The sequence below is a fragment of the Micromys minutus genome, assembly GCF_963924665.1.
Source record: "Micromys minutus genome assembly, chromosome: 5".
Classification (NCBI taxonomy): domain Eukaryota; kingdom Metazoa; phylum Chordata; class Mammalia; order Rodentia; family Muridae; genus Micromys; species Micromys minutus.
In genome coordinates, this window is record NC_137974.1 from 44996134 (window position 1) to 45009172 (window position 13039).

The window sequence follows — 13039 nt, forward strand, 5'->3', positions numbered from 1 at the left end:
AAGGCCATCCTGTGCTACATATGCAATTGGAGTCATGGGTCCATTCGTGTGTACTCTTTAAATAGTGGTTTACTGCCTGGGCGCTCTGGTTGACTGGTATTGTTGTTCTTATGGTGTTGCAAACCTCTTCAACTTCTTCAATTCTTTCTCTAACTGCACCATAAGGGACACTGTTCTCAGTTCAATGGTTGGCTTAGAGCATCCGTCTCTGTATTTGTCATAGTATGACAGAGTCTCTCAGGAGACAGCTATATAAGAATCCTATCAACATGCACTTCTTGGTATCAGTAACATTGTCTGGGTTTGGTGGCTGTATATGGGCTGGATCTTCAGGTGGGGCAGTCTTTGGATGGTGTTTGTCTCAATCTCTGCTTTAAACTTTGTCTCTGCATTTTCTCCTGTGGATATTTTTGTTCCCGCTTCTAGGAAGATGTCTTCTTAGAAGGTCTTTCTTCTTCTCCAGCTTCATGTAGTCTGTGAATTGTACCTTGGTTAATCTGAGATAATATCCACTTATCAGTGAGTGCACACCATGTGTAAGATTTTTATGAGTGGGTTACCTCACTCAGGATAATATTTTCTAGCTCCATCCATTTCCCAAAAATTTAATGAAATTATGGTTTTTAATAACTGAGTAGTAGTCCATTGTGCAGACGTACCACATTTTCTGAATTCATTCCTATGTCGAAGAGCATTTGGGTTCTTTCCAGCATTTGGACATTATAAATGAGACTGATATGAACCATAGTGGAACGTGTTCTTGTTTTGTTTTGGAGCATAAGTTGATTGTATGCCCAGGAGTGTTATAGCTAGACCCTAAGTCCAATAATATGAGGAACGAGCAGACTGTTGTCCAAAATGATTGTAAGCTTGCAATCATACCAACAATGGAGGAGTGTTCCTCTTTCTCCACATCCTCACCAGCATCTGCTGTCACCTGAGTTGCTTATCTTAGCCATTCTGACTAGGTTGAGGTGGAATATCAGGGTTCTTTTGATATGCATTTCCCTGATTACAAAGAATACCGAACATTTCTGGAGGTGCTTCTAGGCCATTTGATATTCCTCGGTTGAAAATTTATAGTTTAGCTCAGTCCCCCATTTTTAATAGGGTTATTTGATTCTCTAGAGTCTAACTTCTTGAGTTTTTTGTATATATTGGATAATAGCTCTCTATCAGATGTAGGATGGGTAAAGATCCTTTCCCGATCTGTTGGCTGCTGGTTTGTCTTCTTGACAATGTCCTTTGTCTTAAAGAAGCTTTGCAATTTTATGAGGTCCCATTTTTCGATTCTTGACCTTAAAGCATAAGCCATTGGTGTTCTGTTCAGGAAATTTTTCCTAGTGTCCATGGGTTCAAGGCTCTTCCCCACATTCTCTTCTATTAGTCTGAGTGTATCTGGTTTTATGTGAAGGTCCTTGATCCACTTGGACTCGAGCTTTGTACAGGGAGATAAGAAAAGATCGATTTGCATTCTTCTACATGCTGACTGACAATGCTGGCACCATATGTTGAAAATGCTATTTTTTTCCACTGTCTGTGTTGTCACTGAGGTGTGTTTCCTATATGTAGCAAAATGCTGGGTCCTTTTAAAATGTTGGTCTGGGTCTTTTTATTGGGGAATTGAGTCTATTGATGTCGAAAGACATTACAGACCAATGATTGTTGTTTTCTGTTATTTTTGTTGTTAGAGGTGGAATTATGTTTGTGTGGCTGTCTTGTTTTGGGTTAGTTGGAAGAAAATTATCTTCTTGCTTTTTCTAGGGTGTAGTTTTCCTCCTTGTGTTGGAGTTTTTCATTTATTATCCTTTGTTGGGCTGGATTTGTGGACAGATACTGTGTAAATTTTGTTTTGTCATGAAATATCTTGGTTTCTCCATCTATGTTAATTGGGAGTTTTTCTGGGTATAGTAGCCTTGGCTGGCAGTTGTGTTCTCTTAGGATCTGTATGACATCTGCCCAGGATCTTCTAGCTTTCCTAGTCTCTGTTGAGAAGTCTGGTGTGATTCTGATAGGTCTGCCTTTATATGTTACTTGACCTTTCCCCCTTACTGCTTTTAATATTCTTTCTTTCTTCTTTGTTTTGTGCATTTGGTATTTTGCCTATTATGTGATGGGAGGAATTTCTTTTTTTTGTCCAGTCTATTTGGAGTTATGTAGGCTTCTTGTATGTTTATGGGCATTTTTTAAGATTAGGAAAGTTTTCTTATATAGTTTTTGAAGGTATTTACTGGTCCTTTAAGTTGGGAATCTTCCCTCTCTTCTATACCTATTATCCTCAGGTTTGATCTTCTTACTGTGTCTTAGATTTCTTAGATGTTTTGGTTTATTAGCTTTTTGCATTTCAAATTTTCTTTGACTATTGTATCAATGTTTTCTATGGCATCTTCTGTCCCTGAGATTCTCTATTCTATCTCTTGTATTCTGATGGTAATGCTTGCTTCTATGACTCCTGATCTGTTTGCTAGGTTTTCTATCTCCAGAGTTTTCTCCCTTTATGACTTCTTTGTTGTTTCAATTTCCATTTGTAGATCCTGAATGGTTTTGTTCAATTTCTTTAACTGTTTGACTGTGTATTTTCTGTAATTCTCTAAGAGATTTTTGTGTTTCTTGTGTTTCCTTTTTAAGGGCTTCTGCCTCTTACCTGTGTTGTTCTTTATTTCTTTAAGGGAGTTATTTATGTTCTTCTTAAAGTTCTCTATATTCATCACCATTAGTTGTAATTTTAAATCAGAATCTTGCTTTTCTGTGGTGTTGGGGTATTTTTCTATTGCTTAGGTCCTTGGACTTACCTCTCATCATCTGCTTATCTCTGATGTTAGCTGGTCTTGCTGATTCTGACAGTGGCTTTACCCTCCTGTAAGCTTGTGTGTCATCACTACTAGGGGACCAACTCTCTCCCAGAAGTTCTGCAGACAGTAACTGGAAGGATCCTGTTCTAAACTGTTTCCTGATTCCTGTGTACTGCTGGGGGGGTCCCTCAGAGCAGAAGTGGTGGTCTTACCTGTGCTCTCAGGTGTGTCAGCACTTCTGGGAGACCAGATCCAAGAATTGGTCAAGTAAAAATTGGGATTAAATGCAGCTGTTTTGCTTTCGAACAGAGGCTCATCTTTCATATGGTCCTAAGTGTGATATTTTCCAGTTTGCAATATGCCAGGAACATAAATGTAACCACACATAAGAAGTATTGGTAGTAGAAGAGTGGCAGGGAACACACAAAGTTGAAACAGTAGTAATCCCAGTCTTATGTGCCCCAGTTGCTGCTGAAATACTGAGAAGTGTGCTGTGTGATCTCAGAACTACACTGTTGGAAAAATACAAAAGCTGGAACCTAACATTGTGTTTATAAATGACTAAAATATGAATAAGAACTTCCTAATGTGAACTGTCTTAGTCTTAGTGTGCCCTGAAATTTAAAGGAAAAATAATCACAGCATAGATATTCAAGTTGTTCAGCGTAGCATGTGAATGATAAATCTCTCTGGAGGGGGAGATCCTCTCTTTGAGTAGTACTTGTGGTGCATATCTAGATTTTTGTGGGATCCAAAACTCGATCTGATCATATTGCTCCGAATAATGTATTCACACCACACGTGTAACTGCAAATACTCCTCTATTGTTTATCTCGTGCATAACTTCAACATTAAAATAGGACAGTTAGTTATGTCTGAACAGCAGCCAAGATGTTGCTGCACACAGTGGAGACACAAGCTTCTTGGATACTGAACGGGAGAGAGTAGATAAACCAGGGTGTGGCTGCAATAGGTCCTTCGGGGAAGCTTCTTGGGAAACAATAGAAACATGGTGGATTACCATGGCAGACAGGGCTGGAGAAACCATCTCTTGACTTTTGCTATACCAATGTTCAACAGACACTCAACCTAAAGGTGGGCATAAATAATGCAGTGTTCGAGAACCTGTGTCTTATGGATGACATCTCCAGGGTATACTACAGTACCTTACACATAGTAGGGTTTTTACTGCTGACTAGAAGTTAAAGTTTATGTTGTGATTCTCGGCATGCAGGCCATGCATTCCTCTGTTCTATAAATCCTGTGATAGAGAAAGCCACAATACAACCTCAACGAAGATTCCTGCTTCTGTGTTTGGATTTCTTAAAAGTTCCAGGACGCCGTGATTATCCAAAGCATTGTTTTAAAATATTGCTTTGGTGCGGATTGACTGTTTTCAGATGTGTTAGGTGACAGGCACACCTCTAACTCATGGGAAACCAATCACATGTTGTTATGTACGGTGCACGCATGTTTGCCATGCAGCACAATAATCACAGAGATAAAAGTAAGAAGACAGAGCAGTCCTAAGAAAACTGCGTGGTGCATTTACAAAAGAACGCCATTCCTCTAAAACCCTGCATTGCATACAAAATAATACAAACCAAAGCTGTTTGTCAGAACCGAAGTCTAGAAATAACATTGCCAGTATCTGCCACCAGCTTCTAAAATGCCCTTCTAAATGTCAGCCAGAACAAATGGGTCAAAGTTGTCAGGAGGCCTGAGTTTCCTCATGTACCATCTGACCACAGGCAATCAGCACAGATCTCCAGGACAGAGATGTGCACCATCTGACCATGGGCTATCAATCAGCAGAGGGCATTAGCAGGACCCCAGTCTCCCTTGCTCGGTATTACAGGGCTTTAGTTTTGTTCTTGCTCCTTGTCTGCTCCAAGCATTTCGCTGACAACATTAATTACAATCTTCTGTTGGTAGTGGTACTTCTGTCTCTTGCACTGTTTGTTTTTATAACTTTTTTATTGTTCTTTCCTTTGTTTCATTTTTGGGGTCTCTAATCTGTCCCACTGACTTTCTTTAGTTGGTCTGACATTCCTGACCCCTTTAATTTTATCCTCAGAGGACAGCGAGAACCCAGGCTGCCTGGGCAATTGACGTGTTACAAGTGTAGATTCTGCCCCAGTGGTGCACAGTGAGATTCCCAGAGTCTTCTGTCCTCAAACAAAAATATTAGACCAGAGACAGGTAGATAATAATAGAAACATAGACCATGTATAAAGAAAGAAAAGGACATTCCCAAGAATAAAAATGGTCTAAGGAGCTAAAACAGATCCAAGGCTCAAAAGCTCCTGGCTCACAGATTCATGAGCCTCTGTAGGCCCTTCACATAATGCCCGCCTCCTCCTGAATTTTAAAATACATGCTTTTTTTTTTTTTTTTGGCATATTCTCTGTCCTTTACAAGTAGCCCTGATTGTCAGGAGTTTCTAGTCTTTCTGCCAATTTACATCTTGCCTTTGTTAATCTCAGTACTTTTCTCTTGGCTCCCTTCTTTGCTGCCACAGATCTCAACTGGGGACATCACCATGGACTGAGAAACTGGGTCATTCCATTGCTGTGAGCATTTGAGACCTTTTTGTGGGCACTGCAGTGTAGTATTATAGCTCCACACACAACGTCTGCAGGTTCAGACAAAGCCCGGCTCATCTTTAGTGCCGTAAGAGATGTACCTGTTGTTGCTGTATTTTCCTTTTTCCTATAGAATAATCCACCAACATTATACTAAGAACTGTGACTTTTCAGTGGTGTCAGGTAGAGGCAAAGCCCCTTTCCTTTGAGGGTTTGCTTCCAAGTGGGTTGCTCTTGGTCTAGAGAATGGTCTTAAACCCATGTACATAGGGGCAGCAAGGATTTGACTCAGCGGGCTAAATATATACATGGACATAAAGTTAAGAGGCAGGTCCTGGAGAAGTTAGATATTATTCAATAAAAATCCATTATTCAATTAAGAAAACATACTCAAACAAGACCACTCCATGTGGCCAATATATTTGAGGGAAAATATGCAAACTAAAAGCCTACCTGGAAGTAATCCAAATCTTAGAAGTACAAGGTCCTTAAAATATCAAAATTCCATCCTGAAACATGCAGGATGTGGACAAGACAGCTTAAAAGCAAAAATGTGTTCACTCGATTGTCAGTGAGAGCCACCTCTGCATGCCACACAGGGAACACTGTGATCTCTGAAATTAAGATTTAGTGGCAAGTATCAGCAGCAAGTATAAGACCGAATGCGAAATAGAAGACAGATCAACAGAAAATACACTGTTGCAACTTGTTAGCTAAGTCCTTAAAACAGACAGTTGTAACTTGTATCAATGTAGCTAAGTCCTTATTTACAATTTAAGGAATATAAATTTTTAAACCACATCAGTGCATATTATGATGTATTTTTCTTCCAGGATCTCAATGCTGGAAGGATCTCTCATCTCCAGACATGGTTATGTTTCCATCTTCATAACATGCATGTTCATGCTGATTCAGGCAAGCTGGTAGCAGAAGTGTTTAGACTCGGTGCTCTGAGACCTGGGAGTTAATTGATGTCTTTTCCCAGTCTGCTGAGCTGGACTAAGGAAAATTAAAATGGCCTCTACTGGTTGAAGAGAATGCAGAAAGATACTAAGGACTAAAATGGATTTGGGGAAGTATAAAACAGAAAGGCAGCGGTCTCCTTCCCATAGGAATAGGCCCATAGGAAAAGAAGTCAGATTTCCTGCCTCAGGTGATCTTACACCTTCTAGCGGCTAGGAGCACCTATCTGTATAAGTCAAACACACAAACACACATGCTCACACACACACACACACACAAACACACATGCTCATACTCAAACAAATACACATTCATGTTCACACATGCTCACACACACACATGCTCAGAGATACTCACACATATGCACACATACAAATACACATGGTCACATACACACAGAGAAACACATGTCTACACACACAAACAGAAACACAAATGCATAGACACAAACACATACACATGTACACACACATACACACAAAATATATCTAAATACATCTTTGGGAGGTCTACCATAAACAACCTGTGTAGCTTGTTTGTATCCTGAACTTTATTTGAGTTGGAGGACTGTAAAACATACTTTTGATTGAAATATAGGTTAGTAATAAATAAAATTTAGTAGTTATTTATGGTCTGGAAAAAGAATACAGGGCCTCACATAATGCCAGGGAATTTTCTACCTCTCAAAATATATTTATTTTATGTATATATTTTATTTATTTACTCGTTGATTTATTTATTTAGACAGGTGTCTCTATGCAGCCCGGCTTGGCCTGGAATTTACTATTTTCTCCAGATTAGACTTGAACTCAAAGATCCATCAGCATCTGCCTCAAATTAAAGGTGCTGAGATTAGAGGTCTGTATCACCATGCCCAGCTTCTCCCTCTGACTTTTAAAAAGAAAAGTGTTCCCTTTCTCTCTCTCTTGCTCTCTCTCTCCCTCTCTCTCTCTCCCTCTCTCTCTCTCCCTCTCTCTCTCTCTCTCTCTCTCTCTCCCCTCCATATATATATATACACATACGTACATATATACATATACATACATACACACATATACATACATATATATGTGTGTGAGCGTGTATGTGTATGTATATATGTATGTGTATGTATATGTGCATATAGGTATATGGGTATATGTGTATATAGGCATATGAGCATATGGGTATATGGGTATATAGGTATATAGGTATGTGTGTATATGTACACACACATACATCTTGTCCTTAAATACTGTTGTGAAACCTACATTGGCATAGGAAGAGATGGATAAATACAAGCACTAGGACATTAATCACTGTGAAGTGTATATTTAAAGAACAATGTCAGTTTTCCATTTTTCTCTAACTCTGTGGTTTTTAACATTTCTGTGAAGCATTCATACAATCAAAGTGGGGGTATTATTGTGTCTCAACGTTCAACGTTTCTTTATTCTGGATTTTCTCAGGTGCAGCCAGCCTTGAACACCCCGCCCCCTATGGCTGAGCAGACTCATCAGTTTCCCTGTAGTATACCCAGCTCGCTCCCTACCCTTTTGTTCTTGTCTTCTCTCTGTGCATGGATGTCTGTAAGAGGCAAGGTCTTGATGACCCCACTGGAGCCCTAAAAGTATGTATGACCACCTGTCCCTTTGCGGGGGGGGGGGGGGGGGGATGCAGTTCAAAGTGCAGCCTCTAGCCCGATTAGTCCAGAACCCGATACTTTGGAAAATAAAACCAACTCTTTGAATTCAGGTTTGTGTGGACGTTTGCGATTATACTCAGTAAGCAGGGCCTTGGAGGGCAGGCTGTCATCAGTGGTTGTGCCCTTGGGAAACAGGTCAGGAGACAGAGTGACAGAACGCTGAATCAAGCGAGGTGCAGCAGAGATGATGGAAAATCATGCATGCCCCGGAGCTTGGGTCAATTATCCAGGGTAATAAAAATGTTAAAAATCGGAAAAAGAGGAATCGAGTGTTAGAGTCGGGTCCCTAAATTAACAAAGTAAGGCCAAAGATACAGTGGGCAAATCTGTACCAGAAAAAAAAAACAAAAAACCTTGTTTCTATCCCTATACTTGGTGGGAAGAGAGAAGATGACCAAAGAAAATCTCTCTATATTTTCATATACAAATACATATATATGTTTATAGTTTGTCTATAGCTGTATAAACAACCCAGTTTAGCGACAGTCATTTGGTATAGATTTCATGTACCTCTTTTTTTTTTTTTTAAATTGGGTATTTTCCATGTACCTCTCAACCGAAAATTCCTTCTGGTAGAACTCATAAGTTAGTTGAAAAATAACAACTTTCATGTAGCCTCCTGTGAGATCTGGCCCAGTGGCAGTAAAGGGAAAAGGAAGAAAGGGAGAGAGCTAGGAGGTTCCAAGTGGGTTGCTGGTCACATTACTCTGGGCTGTGCAGCCGCCATGGAGAGGTGACTTAGGCTTCTGATGAAATAGTTTGTTCCACGTTAGAAAAACCTGCTTGCAGGGGCTGGAGAGATGGCTCAATGGTTAATATCACTGACTGTTCTTTCAAAGGTCCTGAGTTCAAATCCCAGCAACCACATGGTGACACACAACCATCTGTAGTGGGACCCGATGCCCTCTTCTGATGTCTCTGAAGACAGCTATGGTGTGCTCACATACATAAGATAAATAAATAAATCTTTAAAAAGAAAAGAGAAAGAAAAGCCTGCTTGCTCTCATCCAATGATGCTCATAGTTATGGTCCAGGCCTTCTCTCTTTCCCATCCTGTCCACTTGCCTGGCAGAGGGTCGTGATGAGTGTCTCTTGATTTTAGTCAGACATGATATCCTAGAAAAATTATGAAGGTCACTGGAATCTTGTAGGGCAGGAGACTGTGCCAGGAAACTTGGTAAGGTTGAGTGAGTTGGAAGCCCTGGGACCCCAAGGGGACAGTAGGAGCGTCACCTGCTTCTAACAACACTGTAACCACACTCTCTCCATAGGAACGGTGAAGTTTAGTCACATAGAGCAGAACAGAGTTCTCCCTGCAAGTCCTGAGAGTTAGACAACAAATTTCCCTTCCTGGATGTTCCTTCCTACAAAAGGTATTTAATCTCTGCTCTACCCTGAAAAGGTGATATGTACCCATATTTCACAATGAACAATCCATAAACAGTTTGGAACCAAGGGCTGTCTCTTTTCATCAAGAACCACCATGGGGTGCATGGAGAAAGCCTTACAGAACCTTCCTGCCTCGACCTCTAAACTACAAACCCCTCAGAAGGCCCCTCTGCCTAAACTAAGGACAATTGCAAATGAACTAAGCCAGAGTTCCCATCCCCTCCACCCTGCCCCAGGCTCCTTAGCCCCCATACCCAACTCCATTCCCAACTCCCTGAGACCCAGTGTCATCTGGATATCCAGGAGTTTTGGAATTCCTGGCCCAGGTCTCCCTGTAGCAGGTCTGTGGACCACCAACCCTCCCCTCCTTTCACAATGCAGATGCCTCTACGTGGTTTCCCGGCAGAGATTGGATGGCCAAGAGGACAACCTTGCTGGTTGTTCAACAGGAGCTACATTCCTCGGGTTTTGAGTCAGGGTTTCTCAATGCCTTAGAGCTCACTGCGTAGGCTAGGCTGGCTGGCCCTCCAGCTCTAAGGACCTGCCTGTTTCTGCCTGCCCAGAGCCAGGGGTCCAAGGACATGCCTCTGCACCAGGCTTTTATGTGTAACTTCTAAGGACCAAACTTGAGCCTTCATGCTTGTACATCTGGCATTTTCCTGACTGGGCCGTTTCCCTAGCCCCTTGTCTAACTGTGTTTTAATGTCATCCTTCAAGTTGAAGAACTCACCAAAGCTGAGAAGAGAACGAAGAACAATAGTCTCAAATTTTAAAGAAAGAAAAACTTGTAAAGATAATGAGTTGTAAAAAAGGAAAAAAAATGAGAAAAGCATTTTGGATGATCTAGGATTTCAGTGAACACAGGCTCCAAAGTCTGAAAGGACGGGACACTAGGCATGAAAGAATATTCTGGACTTTTGCTTGGTTCTAGTTTGTTTGGGTCTTCCCATCTTGACACTGAGGCAGTAGGTGGTCCAGAGCTGGTGTACAACACTAGTTTCTATGTGGAGACAATGAGTTCATGGCAACAGAAATTCTCCGAGTTTCATCGTTTCTAGTCTTACATATGCTTGATTGACACTCATGTGCCTCATTCTCTACCCAACGATCTCAACCAACACGTTTCTAGGATCTTCCAAGGGCCCTTGCCCAAGGCTTTGGTTCACAATGACCTGAGTACTCTGTAGTTACTGGGGGATCCACTGAGAGGGGGTATTCAGGATTTCTTGGAAGTTATATGCTAATTATCAGGAGTTATTAATCTTAATTGATGCATGGATGAATTGATTGATATTTGATGAATGTGTATGTGAGATGGATGGATGATGGGCTGATTGGTATTTGATGAGTATGTATGTGTGAATGACATGTGGCTCTTTGTGTCGGGGCATGAATACATGTTACAGTATACATGTAGAGCTCAAAGGACAGCCTCAAACACTTGTCCTTCCCTTTTATCTCCTTGGAAACAAGGTGTCATTGAGATTAGTCACTATGTACAGTAGGCTACATAGCCCTCAATCCTTTAAGGCTTCTCCTATCTCCATGTCCATGGGGGCAGATACTTGCTACCACGCACTATTTATGTGTGTTCTGAAGATTCTATCTCAGACACTCACATTTGCCTGTAAAGAGCTTTACCACTGGTCCAACTCCCTAACCTTGACAAAATGGTGTGACTCAAGGATTGTTTGAGCAACTGTCTTTCTTTGCTTGTTCAAGGTCCCCACTGGCTTTGCATCTCACTACAGAGCAGAATGCCTGCTGGAAGTTATTGCTGACCACGACATACAACAGCAGGTTGCCAAAGGTGTTGAGGGCAGCTAATGGTCTAGAAACTATGTAAGCTTCGTGGATGTGACTCTCAATGGAGCAGCTGATTGAAAGCAGGCGAGATTCAATCCGAATGACCCTTAAGATGTGAAAGGGTAAAAAACATATATAGAACACAAGAAGGAGCAGGATGGTCAGCCGCCGAGCCTTCTGCTTAAAACAGCTGTGGGTCCGAGGTCCGTGAGTCAGGGTACTAATGATTGTCGTGTAGCAAAGTGTCACTATCACCAAGGGCAGGCAGAAAGTAGTGGCTGTCAAGATGAGATTGTACCATTTGATCGTAGTGAGGTCGTCTGAGCTGGTGAGGTCCAGGCAAGCAGACCTATTGGTCCGGGTGGTTGACGTAATCAGGAAAGTCATGGGCATGACAGCTACCAAAGAAATAACCCACACCCCAGCACAAGCCACCACTGCCCATCGAGTCTTCTGAATAGAAAAACAGCTCATCGGGTGAATGATCACCACGTAACGGAAGATACTGAAGCAGGTGAGGAATAGGATGCTGCTGTAGAGGTTGAGGTGGAAGCCAAATCGGATGAACTTGCACATGAAATCCCCAAAAATCCAGTTTTCCCCGCTTGCATAATAATGGATGAGGAACGGGAGGCTGGTCAGATACAACAAGTCCGTCAGGGCCAAGTTCAGCATGATGATGGTGCTGCTCTTCCACGGTCGCATCTTGAAAATGTAGATGGAAATTGCCACTGTATTCCCCGGGAAGCCCACGAGAAAGATGATGCTGTAGATGACGGGAAGGTACTGCATCTTGAATGAAATTTGCTCATCGGTGCAGTTTCCCCAACCAGCTATGTAATCCAGGAAATCCGAATCATTGACTGGACTGTCCAGTAGTTCAGTCATGGCTCCCTTCTTTCATCTTGTGAGAAAATGCAAGAGTGTGCTTTGGCCATGGAGGTCTGGCAAAAATAAACTAGCTGAAAGAAAGCAGAAAGTATCCATGTAAACAACGATCGACTTGTGGGCATAGCTCTAACACCTGACTATGTCACTCTTTCTTTCTTCAGTCTCTGAAGGGAGCCTGTGGGGAAGAGGCTGGATCCCATGAAGGTATTGGCAGCTCCAAGCCCAGCAGATAGCCTGACACAAAATGGCAAGGTGGGTGGTGTCTGAGGACTGATACCGAAGTTTAACCTCTGACTTCCCTGTACACAGGCACACAGATGAATGAAGGCACACAGTCACACCTGCCATGAATTGCAGCACTATGTGGGGTCATTCAAAGTCAAATTTCAGCTCTCCCAATCGGTTTTAATTCCTTCAAAGAAGTGTCCCTGTGTGTTGATGGGTGGGTTCCTCAGTGTAGTGCATTAGTTAAGAGTCTGGACTCTGGTCACATGGATGACACCCACCTTAGCCATTTTGCCTCTATGAGCACCTAAGAAGCTTTCTTCAGCTCCTTACCATTTTAATTTTTTTTGTTTTGGCTTTTATGGCTTTCCGTTGAAAAGTTTGACAGAAAATTAAGTGTAGTACCCTGATTACTAAAAGATAAGTTATTGTGAGTGTATTGTTTGAATATAAATATCTTGAATGTAAAATATATTATTCACTTGCATATTTGTAGGGTATCCTAGCAGTTTTCCATTTCTAAAAGATGAAAATACTATCAAAGTCTGAAGCAGGCAATGGACACAGAAATATAACGTTATCACAGATAACATACATATTTTTAATAAGAAAAATAGTTGGCATATATCTAGTAATGTAATAAACACTCAGTAATGCTAAATGGTTGTTAACCTATAAATCAATCATTTGGTAGACCATAGTCC

The 13039-nt window shown here is 41.4% G+C and overlaps 1 protein-coding gene across 1 annotated transcript; it reads right to left on the bottom strand.

Annotated features, from left to right (window-relative positions):
* Positions 1 to 11093: 11093 nt before the first annotated feature.
* On the bottom strand, positions 11094 to 12107 carry OXGR1 (oxoglutarate receptor 1; the record flags this gene model as incomplete). The annotated part of the gene is made up of 1 exon (XM_080916746.1): positions 11094 to 12107. The coding sequence occupies one exon, from the start codon at positions 12105 to 12107 to the stop codon at positions 11094 to 11096; it is 1014 nt and encodes a 337-aa protein (XP_080772872.1).
* Between the last annotated feature and the right edge of the window lie 932 nt (positions 12108 to 13039).